At 39.9% G+C, this 13,602-nt stretch overlaps 1 protein-coding gene across 2 annotated transcripts in view; it reads right to left on the reverse strand.

Moving 5' to 3' along the window:
- PARD3B (par-3 family cell polarity regulator beta) overlaps positions 1–13,602 on the reverse strand; it is a 1,161,921-nt gene that overhangs the window by 462,027 nt on the left and 686,292 nt on the right. For both annotated transcript variants that reach the window (XM_018060563.1, XM_018060570.1), the window contains exons 12-13: positions 9,503–9,673; positions 4,475–4,607 (exon numbers count right to left, since the gene is read on the reverse strand). In XM_018060563.1, the coding sequence (XP_017916052.1) occupies positions 4,475–4,607; positions 9,503–9,673 (304 nt within the window). The remainder of the gene's footprint in view (positions 1–4,474; positions 4,608–9,502; positions 9,674–13,602) is intronic.

Raw genomic sequence — 13,602 nt, forward strand, 5'->3', positions numbered from 1 at the left:
ATAAAAGTCTCTGTCCCTGGCAGTTAACTTTATCTATTACACATTAGCCACTAGAGACCATTTACAATTCTAGACTCCAAGGCCAGGCTTTTCTACCCCAGTGCACTTGCTCATATAATTGCAAAACCCATTTCATCCATTAAAAGTCCCACCCTTCTCCCCAGGTCCACCTCAAATATCACCTTTTCTATGAAACCTTCACTGTTGGTTTCTGGGATCTGTTGGTATTTTTACAACAGTGGCAGAGAATTCTAGTGCTCCCAGTATCTATGGTCTTCCCTTCTTCCTCGCACACATCTAGAGCATCAACCCCATTTTCCACCCCTCTTTATAACTAGACCAGTTCTGGACAATAGAAAGTAAGTTACTATGGTCAATGTTGTGTCCAGTTTCAATGCTTAAGAAAGGGTACATGCAACTTCTCCCCCTTTCCCATGTGCCTGCTGCAACCATAAGTGGATGAGGCACCGGAAGATGGCCAGCTTCCAATGGAAAGAGCCCAGGTCCCTCAATTCTCGCTTGGCTGTGATATGAGCAAGAAATACATCTTCACTATCTTTATCCACTGACACTTTCAGTTTATCTGTTAATATTACAGAAACTAATTCTTGTGTAACATTTACCATGTGCTGCTTTTGCAATGAGCTATCAATCTATCATCTATTTGTCTATATTTATTTCTCTTACTGCACCACAGATAAATTCATCCACGTCCTCCTCTTTCGCCTCTCATTCTTCTTCTTCAGCATCTCCTCTGGCTACTTCAAGTTGATTATGATCATTAACTTCAATTTTTATTTTATTCACATGAATAATCTACGTGTTTTTAAAGTAATGATAGGTGCAGATGTGTTTTCTTTGATGACTATCCTTGGTAGTTTTTTTGTTTGTAACTTTTTACTTTATATGGGAGCATAGTTGATCAACAATGTTGTGATTATCCTTGGTACTTTTTAACAAAAGATCCACTTGCTGTAAAGAAAGACTTTTTTTTCCTCTTCATCCAAACACCTTTGTTAAGCTCTTTATCATCGTGAAAATCTAGAATTCTTGTCTCCTAAATACAGTATTTCTGGATCCCACTGAATATACATGGTAAGTCTTGATGGATATTTTACGTATTGCCTGTAAAACACTGTACATCTAGTTACTACTTCATTTATGACCAAATGACCCTTATTTTAATCTCTATCTTTTATTGTTGTGACACGTTTTATAGGATCCATTCTCCAAGGGCCAAATCAGAAAAGAAGGACAAAAGAGTTCATGCCAGCAGCAGCAGCAGCAAGCTATGGCCTTGGCCTCAAACCAGCCTACCAACTGATTTTATACATAAACTTTCACTGAACACGTTCATGAACGTACTGTCTATGGCTGCTCGTGCACCTCTGTGGCAGAGGTGAGGAGCTACAACAGAGATCCTATGGTCCACAAAGCCTAAAATGTATTATCTGGCCCTTTACAGACAAAGTCTGCTGACCTCTGCTTTAGACTATTCTTGAGAACAATGACAACACTGTGTTCATCGTTGCAGCCTAGCACATTCTACACAATGAAGTTATCCCATAATCATCAGTCAAGTTGAAAAGTATAATTCAATCTCTGATCATCACTGCAGAGGCAGTGCCTTACATGCTACTAGGGGGGTGGATACATGCAAGTTCCCAGGGGGGGACATATTGTACATAATCACACTATTATGTGTCTCTTCAAAGGAGCCCGAGGCACATGGATTCAGTGGGACAGGATACAGAATTAAAACATCTGGTTTGGAGTATGGGTGAAAGGCCTGAGAAGACCTCAGTGGGTGATCCTGGCCGACTTGGGGCTACAAGTGCCTGGGGTAAGGGCTGGAGCTCTCATGAACTAAAAGCAGGAATAGAGCACAAAAGGGAGGTGAGAGCAACGGAAGGAGAGGAAAGAACAAACCGGAGGTAAACTGCGCTTCTGCTATCACTTGGCCCAGGGTGAGATTTGCCAGAAAGAGTCTTCAGAAAAGGTAGCATGTGTGCACTTCATTACCATTCAAATGCCTAATCGGATTTTATAGTGAACCCCTGGGAGACAACCTCCATCATTATTCCCGTCCTGGAGTCCCACACTCATTCCGCTGCAGGCACTGCGAGCAATTCTCCAACACAAATGTGAATTTTCTGGTGTTATAATTTCTACAAATGTTAGTTCTAAGAATGCCTTTTCTCTCTAACAGCTTGACAGGATTATGTGTATATATATAAAATAACAGTAGAACAGTGGGTGGTACGTACTATTATTACAAAAATAGATGGAACACAGCATATCAACATTGGACTTTTAAATATACAAAGGAAAGGAGGAAGGGAAGAAAAAAAAAAGTGAATGTTTTGGCTGTAACAGTTCCTCTCCTCACTAGACATTACATTTTGTCAAGTCAATCTTGTTTTTCTAAAGGAGCTCCTTAGAAACATGGGTGGTGGCAAGTCAACATCACTCATGTTTCATGAGTCTCAGTGGCCTATGACCACCTCATGTGCATCTGAAACTCAGGAACTCTCAATGGTTCTCAAAACTGAAAATGTTATTAATACTACAAAGAAGTGATGAGCACAGTATTCTTCTACAGCATCCTCTTTCAGTCGATAAGCTATAAAAAGTAACAGCATTTCATCTACTGGCCTATTACAGTTAAAATTTAACAAGTCTATGCTTTGATACGGAGAAGGCAATGGCACCCCACTCCAGTACTCTTGTCTGGAAAATCCCATGGACGGAGGAGCCTGGTAGGCTGCAGCCCATGGGGTTGCTAAGGGTCATACACGACTGAGTGACTTCACTTTCACTTAGATTTTCTGTGCTTTTTTAAGAAATAATGTCCAATGGAATTTTAAAAGAACTGGATTTTTGATGTTACCTTGAAAAGTTGAGGTAGGAGGAGGAAGTATAGCAGGTACCTGGTGGACCATGGATCCATGTCTCAGGAGGAAGAGCCTTCCAGTGGTTCTGTGCCTAAAGGACTCTCATTATTCAGGGAAATACAAACTCAGAACATTCTACTGAAGTTCCAAAGTATTACTGCATCTTATTTTCAGCATGTGTTTTGAATGGATTTTATTATTTAAAATATATTTTTTTTCTGGGTGTATCCTTACACTTTAACTAGTTTTATAGTTTCATTATGTTTGCCTTTGCCAGCCTTCCTAGAGATATTATCCCATTTCCTTGAGTATCTCAATGTCCTTTAAAAATATACCACGTAATTATCACTTCAACATTGATATTTTATAAGTACTGAAAATGAAATAAGATAGGAGGGAATGTGTCCAAAGTTCCTTTGAACATCACTGGTGCAACAAGGAATAAAACCCTGAATTTGGACTGTTACTAGACCACGTGATGCTTGAGAGTTAAATGCCAGTCAAGTTATATAAGGGCTGGAAACATTCTTGATCATTATTTGGACATGGTCAAGAGAAGGCACTTCTGGTGTGAGGAGAACCTGCTGTTCCTTACCTAGATTCTTCCTGCCTTTGTGACAGAAGGACTCAGAAGGAGATCCTGCCTTGTCAAGAAAATATTTAATTGTATTAAGATGGGAAAAGACATACTGAGTGTTTCTTGATTTGACAGAAAGTCAAGTCAGTTTCTCATAAGAGATGTGGGTCCAATCCCTGGGTTGGGAAGATCCCCTGGAGGAGGGCATGGCAACCAACCCTGGTATTCTTGCCTGAAGAGTCCCATGGACAGAGGAGGCTGGCAGGCTACAGTCCATAGAGTCACAAAGAGTCAGACACAATTGAAGCAACTTAGCACACATACACACGAGAAATATTAAATCTTCTCTTTATTGCCTTTCTCTTAATATTCTGTCATGAATATCTATTGCTTTTGTAGTACCAAAAAAATTAAAGTTACTAAACTGAAAGGAGAAGCGGGGAAATAAATTTCTTGGTGGCCTAAAGCATAATTTTTGAAAACAGAAAGAGGAAAATCTAAGGCTTTTACATGTAAAACTCCACTAGAAAGGTGACATGTACAAGATAATCCTGGTTATGGCTCATGGCATTTACCACTCAAAAATAAGCAGAAATCTGCAAATTGTGCTATGATTACTCCATGGTTTAATACCAGTCCGTATATATTGTGAGTTGAATTGTTATTTACACTTGGTAACTTCCAATATATTAAAGATTCTTAAACAAAAATAATGGTTTTTCATTATGTTTCTGCAGGCATGGTTTGTTTTATACATAACCCTCCATGTTTGGGACAGCGAGCACAGAAACTGTCACTTAAACTAGTGGCAATGCCAGGAATCTGCTTCACAACTTGTGAGTCAGCTCCCCCACCCATCTCTCAGTGCTCACGACTCAAGAGTAATGAAGTCTGCACTTGGTCTAATTAATTCCCCTTTGTTCTTCTTATTATTTTTTTAAGTGAACACTCTCGTGTTTTCTCACACCACTTGCAGTAGATAATTTTCAGTAGAGAACCTTACCTTTCTGTTTGTCTTGTGGACTGTACGTGCCAAATGGATGTAATGTACTACTATCATTTCTCCTGGTGGTGGATACAGCATTTTGACAGTTCTCAAAGCAGGGCTTAGAAAATGCCCCACATTCTGCAGGCTCCTAAGGAATGAAAACAAGAATTACATTCACTTTTGTAACATGTCCCAACTTTGTCAATGAAAGCAAAGTCAAAGAATGATCAACTTTCAAATAATTTTTCAAGATTCTCTGGCATGGAAATCCTGGACAGTGGAAAATCAAAATGTTCCTATCAGTTAAAACATCTTTGAGTAGGAAATAAAAACTACTGACATTGTGGTGTTAAGGCTTAGGAGTGCTGATAGCCAGTATGAAAGGGGATTAACTTTATGATTCTTTCCCGCCACTTACAACTGTCTTCTTTCACATTTTCTTCCATCTGGGAGTGCAGCTTGTGGTAATGTCAACATAAGAATACAGTTCATGCCAAGGGTGTTTCTCTGCCAACCAGATGGTTCTCCTCTCTCTTCCCCGCTTGGCGACTAAGTGCATATGCTTTAGGACAAGTCAGAACCCAGACAGGTTAACCACTGAAAAGCCACGGGAGAGCCCCACTGCAGACACTAGGCTTTTCGGCCAGGAACTATAACAAACTTCTGTGACGATGCCAGACAGTGGTTCTCCTGAGAGTTTTCTCTTTTACCATATTTCCCCCCGTCTATTTTGACCGTCTGTAAACAAATTCAGTTTCCTTAAAACTGCTATCTTCATAATCATGCCCCCATATGGCATGTGCTCCAGCTGCCCCCGAGGCATTAGGAGGGGCTGACTGCAGGGAGTTCTAGCCGCTATTCAAGAGGAACAAGGCACAGAGAACTGGGTTTTGCTCGAGTTCATCTAACATGTCATTCTAATAGATTCACAGAAGGAAACTGAAAGCCATCTCAGGACCATTCCCTTGACCACTGGTGAGAAGAACATGCCCCTAAACAGAAACATAAAATTGATCTTCCAAAGCTCTTTCCTTCTGAAAAAGAGCATTTGACCCAAACAATGCATTGATTTATACTCCTCTCTTATAGTTACAATAGCTCGGTATCCTGCTAGTTAAAATAGTCATAGCATTCAACACATACATTCTTCATAATTAAGATGTTTTCAGCTGCTGCAGGCCCTTTGCTTTTTGTCAAGGTTTATAACACTTTTTCCACACCCCAGGGGTGCCCTTTGCCACTGTACCACTAGTCAACCAACCCTGGTGCAAGCTACTCCTAAATTTAAGCTAGAGCCCTGACAAGTAGGTGAGGTAGGATCTACCTTATATTGGCAAGGGCTTTAACAACAAGAACAACAACAACAAATTTTTTTTGCTGCTTTCCTGGCTCTTTGATAAATGACACAATCAATATCCCAACAACTGATCAGTAACCAGCCTAATTAAAGTATTCAGCCTGTAAAATAGAGCTGTCGAGGAGCCTTCCATTAGTGTCCCAGCCAATAAAAAATATAATGGATTTTTAAACATATTCTGCTTCTACCAAGCTGAGTTTACAACTCAGGGGAGGGAAATGTTTGAGGAAAGGAAAAAGAAAAAAACAGGTCATAACCCATTTTTTAATACCAAGTCTCTAGGCTCAAATAGAATTACAATTGAACCTCAAGCTCATCCTTTGAAAAACATGTTTCTGTTTAAAACAATTTTGATTCAATCAAGGGCTCATTATGTATTCTTCACAAGGTTCTCATCAAAACTGTTTACGTATCTTGTACATCTGGGTAATGTGGGAAAATATCATACAGACTATATATTTTGACTTTTCTTAAGTAGCATCTTTTTTTTTTTTTCTTTTTTTAAATATCAACATCATGTTCAAGTAACCGTTTTGGTGTTCTTTCCAAACCTAATTGATTTCCCTGAATGTATGAGCAGTGCTGAGGCCTTTTTCTAGGTTGCTGATTCTTTTTTATCATACCTGAGGGTGATTGCGGCTCCAGAGGACAATCTTCCAAACCCATGAGCACACAGCATATGCTCTGACACAGTAAAACAGATTTGGGAGATCAAATAGCCACAGCTTTTTTTTTAAATTTAGTAAAGATTAGCTGTACATTAGGCGGCTGTCGCTATATGAAAAAAAAAGTAAGACTCTTTAATCTTCATGGGTACCACAGAGATTCTCACTAGCTGAGAGAGCCAAGTGTCTGCTCATCCCCCATGGAAAGCATGTAAATATTAGGGAAACCAAAAATGAATCTTGTTTAAATGTCCTCATAAAAATTGTTTTTTGTCCCATTTCTTATTCCTAATTGATTTCCTAGTGAATCATATCAACAGGACACTTCTGAAGATGGGCATCAAACCGAAGGCTTAGCACTTGCTCCTGAGGGAATAATTGTCAGCCCAGCCCAGAGCATGAGAATTACAATGAAAATACCTGTGGTAAAGGAGAACGCAAATAATAAAATGTCAACTCGTTGAGTCAAAACAACGAGCATTTATCCACTAGGCATTCATATATGGGAGAGAAAGACAGGAAACTAGGAAAGATGAAAAGTGGGGAGCAAACTCTTTTAGCAGTGTTCATTTCTCTTTTTCTTTTTTTCATTTGCTATCTTTTACTTCTGCACAGATATGGAAATCTTGAGGAGTGTATTTTCTTTTGGTTGAGAATTCTTTGCTCCAAGACATCTTAAGGGAGATTTAAAACACAGATGCATGGAAGGGGTGGGGCCCACAGACCATACTCCGTACGTGCTCCAACAGCTGGGTTCCATGGACGTCTAGGGCTCCAGAGTAAGAATGAAATTCAACTAAAAAGGAGCTGATTCTCTCATAGTAGGAAGCAAGAGATAAGGGTATTATGACTGTGTACATAAGTAAAATCTATTAAATATTCATGGAAACCTCTATGTCACTTAAGCAGACACAAATGTTGAAAATGAGTTGGCTCATTATATATAGTCTTCAGTAATTGCCAATTTACATTTATTTAACATTTACAAGGTTATGTATAGAAGAGTAAAAAGGTACAGTTCCTTCTTTCCAATAGCCGATAATGTAACAAAGTAAGATACAGCCTGGAGAAGGAAATGGCGACCCACTCCAGTATTCTGGCCTGGAAAATCCTAGGGACAGCAGAGCCTGGTGGGCTGCCGTCTATGGAGTCGCAAAGAGCTGGACATGACTGAGTGACTAACATAGAAGATACAGCTAAGTTTACTTCAGTTTATCCTCTCAGATGAAGTAGGCCTTATATGAAACTTTTATTCATTTATTACACAATGTATAATAACTGCCTACTGAAAGTGAAAGTGTCAGTCATTCACTCATGTCCAGCTATTTGTGACCCCATGGACTGCAGCCTGGCAGGCTCCTCTGTCCATGGAATTCTCCAGGGAAGAATATTGGAGTGGGTTGCTGTTTCCTTTCCAAAGGGATCTTCCTGACCCAGGGATCAAACCTGGGCCTCCTGCATTGCAGGCAGATTTTTTTACCATCTGAGTCACCAGGGAAGCCCAGCTTTCTACTGCTACTACTACTAAGTTGCTTCAGTCGTGTCCAACTCTGTGTGACCCCATAGACGGCAGCCCACCAGGCCCCTCCATCCATGGGATTGTCCAGGCAAGAGCACCTAGGTGCTAGTAAATGAAGATATATGAAAGGATAAGACAGACAAGAATATCGCTATCTACAAGTCCTGAGCATTCAACTATGTATGTCTTTACATAGCCAGGAAATGACCCAGCTCAATCTTTTAACCACTATGAGTCCAAACTTTTAACCACTATGAGTCCCAACTACCTTCTATTCTTAATCTGAAAATCTCTTACAATTTTTAAGTTGAATTTATTATTAAAACTAAGTGTTTTAATAGGATTCTATTTTAACTTCTTGTATTAATATATCACACAAACATTATTTGTCTTTAGAGAATATATATGTGATTTTCTGATGTTTTTCTCAACTCTTAACTATTATCAACTTGTTTCTTATCTTTTCTTACAATAATTTGTAAGAGAATTTAATAACTATTACCTATATATTAGCAAAAATAATGTTTTAGGAATACTTTATGATAAATATAATTGATATAATATATAATTGTAAAATATAATATTATATAAATATAACTGTAAGTGAAATACTTAGCAATATCAGCATTCAATAATACTTTGTTTATACTTCATGTATAAAAATATTTCTTACATTAAAAACTCCATAAATAAATAATAAACAGATTTAAATAAATAGATTTCAAAAATATTTAATTAAAGTATATGTAATAATATGAAACAAGAAGTTTGTTTTATAGATCAAACTTTAAATTAGTTAAGTTGCAAATCTGTATTTGTTGTTGTTTAGTGGCTAAGCTGTATCTGACTATTTTGAGACCCCATGGACTGTAGCCCACCAGGCTTCCCTGTTCATGGAACTTTCCTGGCAAGAATGCTGGAGTGGGTTGCCATGTTCTCCATGGGATCCTCCCAACCCAAGGACTGAACCCATGGCTCCTGTACTGGCAGGCAGATTCTTACCACTGAGCCACAAGGGAAGCCCCAGATTTGTATTACCCAAGCACACATTGTAGGGAAGAATATAGAGAGCTAATTGCATTATAATGACCTTCACAGTAAGCATTACAGACATCTTATCAGGAAACCTAATAAGGTATGGACAATGCTAGCACATCATCCAAAAAGTATATAAGCATGTTAGATGCTTTAATGATCCTAATATGAATAAAGTGTAATTCATAACGTCCAGAGCTCTAGGAATTTCTGGGGAAAAATTAGAAATTATGGACCTGTTATACTGGATAAATGACTTAATTTATATGTACATTTTTATACCTTCTAGTTATACCTAAAATACATAACCATCTATTTGCCACATAATCCCATCAGAGCACCTCTAGGTACATATTTTTCTAATTTCAGAAACCAGTATGAGCTTAGCTACCATACTAGTGACGGAAGTGTGAGTTTCCTGGTGGCCATTTGGGCAGTTTGCACAGGGAAATAACAATTTGCATCACCTCCATTGGTCTCTCTGGCCTCCTCAGAATCACCAACTGGATCATCCCTCGGATGTTTCCTTCCATGGACATGGATCGTCTAAGTGTTTCCATAGCTTCGTGGTTGGACTTTCCCAGAAGAGATTCCCCATTAACCGCAATCAGCTGGTCATTCATCCGCAGACGGCCATCCTAGTGTGGAGGTAAGAAAAACAGTATTAAGCAGAGAAAAGCATGGTGATGACGTGTGACTGTCAGGCAAAAGTTCAAGTTTAAAATAAAGAAAAAAATTCAGCTATTAGGGATGATTTATTTTCCACAGCAGAAAAAGGTTCTGGATTTTATCAAATAGTCACAAATATTAATAATGAATTGTGTGAAAGTGACCTTTAGAAATCTTAGAGTCCGGAACCACAATAACTTAGACATTTGTATAATATCTCTTACCTAAACCTTTGGCAAGTGTGCTAGGCTAACCTGATTTTGCCATTAGCTCTGGAAGCTACCACGTTGCTGACTCAAGGAACGAGGGTTTAGAAGCAAAAGACAGTGGCCATATTGCTTGCATTTTCAGGCACAGAGAGACACCACGCTTAAATGTTGCATGCTTGGCAACAGTAATGGATCTCATAGCTAGCTCTATTGAATAGTGCTGTGAAAAGAAAATTCTCATGTTATTTTCTCTAATGGAACAAAAAGTTGCTAGTTTGCAAAAGAACGCAGAAGTGTGTAATACAGGTCCAATCTGGTACCATGTTTTCTAGAGGAAAGTCTTGACAAAGGGGACTGTCAAGCCTTTTGTGAGGAGTCTCTGGCTGATAAGCACTTTCACCCAGCACCTTCAGGAAGAAACAACACATACCGCAGAGAACTGGGAACTTTGGCACGTGGATAAGCAGCCCAGATTCTAGTCTAAATCACCTCTCAGTTCAGTTCAGTCGCTCAGTCATGTCCGACTCTTTGCGACCCCATGAATCGCAGCACGCCAGGCCTCCCTGTCCATCACCATCTCCCGGAGTTCACTTAAACTCACGTCCATCGAGTCGGTGATGCCATCCAGTCATCTCATCCTCTGTCGTCCCCTCTTCCTCCTGCCCCCAATCCTTCCCAGCATCAGAGTCTTTTCCAATGAGTCAACTCTTCTCATGAGGTGGCCAAAGTACTGGAGTTTCAGCTTTAGGATCATTCCTTCCAAAGAACACCCAGGGCTGACCTCCTTTAGAATGGACTGGTTGGATCTCCTTGCGGTCCAAATCACCTCTAGGCACTAGTCATCTTCAGCTAGAAATGTCCCTGGAGTCGATGGTGGTAGCTGAACAAACTGGGACACCATCTCTACCTACAAAATAACTTCTGGGGATCACAGTACACACTTCTCCCTCAATAGACAATCTGGGAGAAAATATGCTTAAATACTGACAGTCTGATTAGGGACATGGGTTATACCTGTTTCTAGGGTAGGAAGTTCTTGCTGTGAGGCACAGATGCAATTTTAGGAATGTCATGATGCTGGTGCTGCTGCTAATACATTTAGCAGAAATAACAGTTGGTGAGCATGGTAGTTCTTCCATGAATTATCTATAGCTCTTATAGAACTCAAGAAGCTAGACAGATTAATGCTTTTGCTCACATTTTACAAATAAGGAAACTGAGGCAGGAAAGTGATGTTAGGTGCCGCAGGTCACAAAAGAGAGTCAGAGATAACCGACCTAAGTTCAGTTTCCATGAACCTTGGTTCTCCTCAGTTTCTGTGCCAGGGTTTCCTTGGCTCTTCATCTCTAGACTACTGTTGCACACCCTAAAACAGGTGGAGGGGAGTATTCAGCTTTTTGCAGTTAGAAGTATCTGGGACCCAAGTTCAAAGGAACAGAATGAAATGCAAAATGAAAAGAGAACTTTCCTAAGAAATGAGAAAACCAGACATATAATGAACAATAGGGCAGCCATACAGATTTGGGAGAGAAATCCTGTGGACAAGTTGATGAATTTTGACTAACGCAGCAGCAGTGGTCAGAGGAAGTTCCTCTGCTGACAGCTGGGGAAAGGGGGAGAGTGATGAAAGCTGTTCTGGGGGTACGGATGCCCTCGTGGGGATGCACTGCCCACGCCTCCTGTTGCAGAGGGTATCAGCCCATGGTGGTGGAGGCCATGCCCTCTCGAATTCGACAGGGGTAAAATCAAGCTGTAAAACCTGACTGCCCTGCCTCAACAGAGCCTAATGTCTTCTGCCTTCCTCTCGTTTTCCCACTCCACTTAATCTTTCCCATAATTTGGAGCAAATCTGGAAATGAGATTTACAGGAAAGGCCAAACACAAAAGAAATCGCTTCATTTCTGTTATCTAATGGTGAGAGAGGCACGTAAAGGATAAGATTAAGGCTACATGAAATGGGGTCAAATGGAAGCCACTTTAATGGCTGTGTACAAATGAAGTGAGACACTTTAGGAATTATGCTCTTCTATTGTGGTATTTAATGGCAGCTGGACTCCTGGGCTGGACCTTTCACAGGCAGTTGGGAGGGTCACTAAAAATGTTTTGGGGAGGACTGGAAACAGATGTGTGGTTTTTAAAGATGGGGAGGAAGCACAAAAGTTGGATCAGGATCCTAGCCCTGTGAACAGGAAATGAGGTCGAGTGCTGGACCTGTAGACGCTTAGTCTTGGCAGGACACCTCATCCTCTATGACAGGAAGAAGACAGATAAAGATTGAAACTTAATGGGCACTTGCAGAACTGAGGGAATGAAATCTGAGTGAGAGCCACCTGGTAACTTCCTGTAAACCTTCTCTGTGGAGTATGAGGCAAGGTCTGAGTGAAGAAGTACATAAGAGATAAGGAGATAGAAAAAAAATGTTTTTTATGTAGAATAATCTCTTACCAACAAGTATTAAGTACAGACTTCTATTTTTAGCTACATTCCGAGTCTCAAGCATACATAGCTACATTAAAGTAGACCGTGTTTGCTGTATGCAAGTCCAAACAATAAGGCAGGTCAGGTCAGCCCAGGGCAACTCTTTTTTTTTTTTTTTTTAAGACATTCACATTCATTGCAAGCATCACTGCAGAGCTGCGGGTATGATAAAAAAATCCACATACTCTCCTTTTAAGGCTTAGCTGGCTTGTTGCTATTGGTTTTTGCTTTCCCTTTATAAGATAAATGATGGGTAAATTCATTAATGGTGGTGCCAGTAAGCACCACATTGTCCTAACATTGAGAAGATAATCTTAGAATTAAGAACTGGAAGGGTCCTTAGAGATTATCTTGTCCAAATGCTTCCGTTTATAGATAAATAATGTGATGTACACAGAGGATAAGAAACCATTTACTGAATTCCTCTTCTAAAGAGAAGGTACTTCCACATAGATTCGAACTTGCTCAGCTAGTTAAGGTCAGAGCTGGATTAAATAGTCCAAGTCCTGACTTCTCAGCATTCCCTATTCACTACCCATTCTGTGTTCTAATAGATGACAATGCCTAGTCCCTCAAGGGGTCATGCTTCAAGAAAAAAGACTTTCAAATCCAGAGAGAACCATATGACACCAGATGTCTCCTACACACACACACACACACACACACACACACACACACACACACACACACACACACACAGAGTGTATCCATGTCTAGTCTTCATTTAAAATGAAGTCAATTTAGTTAAGAGCTCATTACTCAAACACAGCAAAGATCACAATTGCGTATGACTGGTCTGCTCTGTGGGACTTCCCCGGTGGCTTGGTGGTAAAGAATCTGCCTGCCAATGCAGGAGATGTGGGTTCAGTTCCTGAATTGGGAAAATCTCCTGGAGAAGGAACTGGCAATCCACTCCAGTATTCTTGCCTGGCAAATCCCATGGACAGAGGAGCCTGGCAGGCAACAGTCTATGGGGTCACGAAAGAGTTAGGCACCACTTAGAGACTAAACAACAACAATGACAATTCCACTTTGTAATAGTTTTTTTACCAAGAAAGGTAGCTTTTTATGGTTTTATTTTTTTCTTTCAGTATTATGTTTAAGTATGTACTTCAGCAGGAGAATAGTGACTCTCCTCAACTGATTTTACATGAGTGATTTCAACTATCCAGGTATGTTACCCAGTAATTCTAGGATATTTATTTTATCCT

Source organism: Capra hircus, chromosome 2 (assembly GCF_001704415.2).
Source record: "Capra hircus breed San Clemente chromosome 2, ASM170441v1, whole genome shotgun sequence".
NCBI lineage: Eukaryota > Metazoa > Chordata > Mammalia > Artiodactyla > Bovidae > Capra > Capra hircus.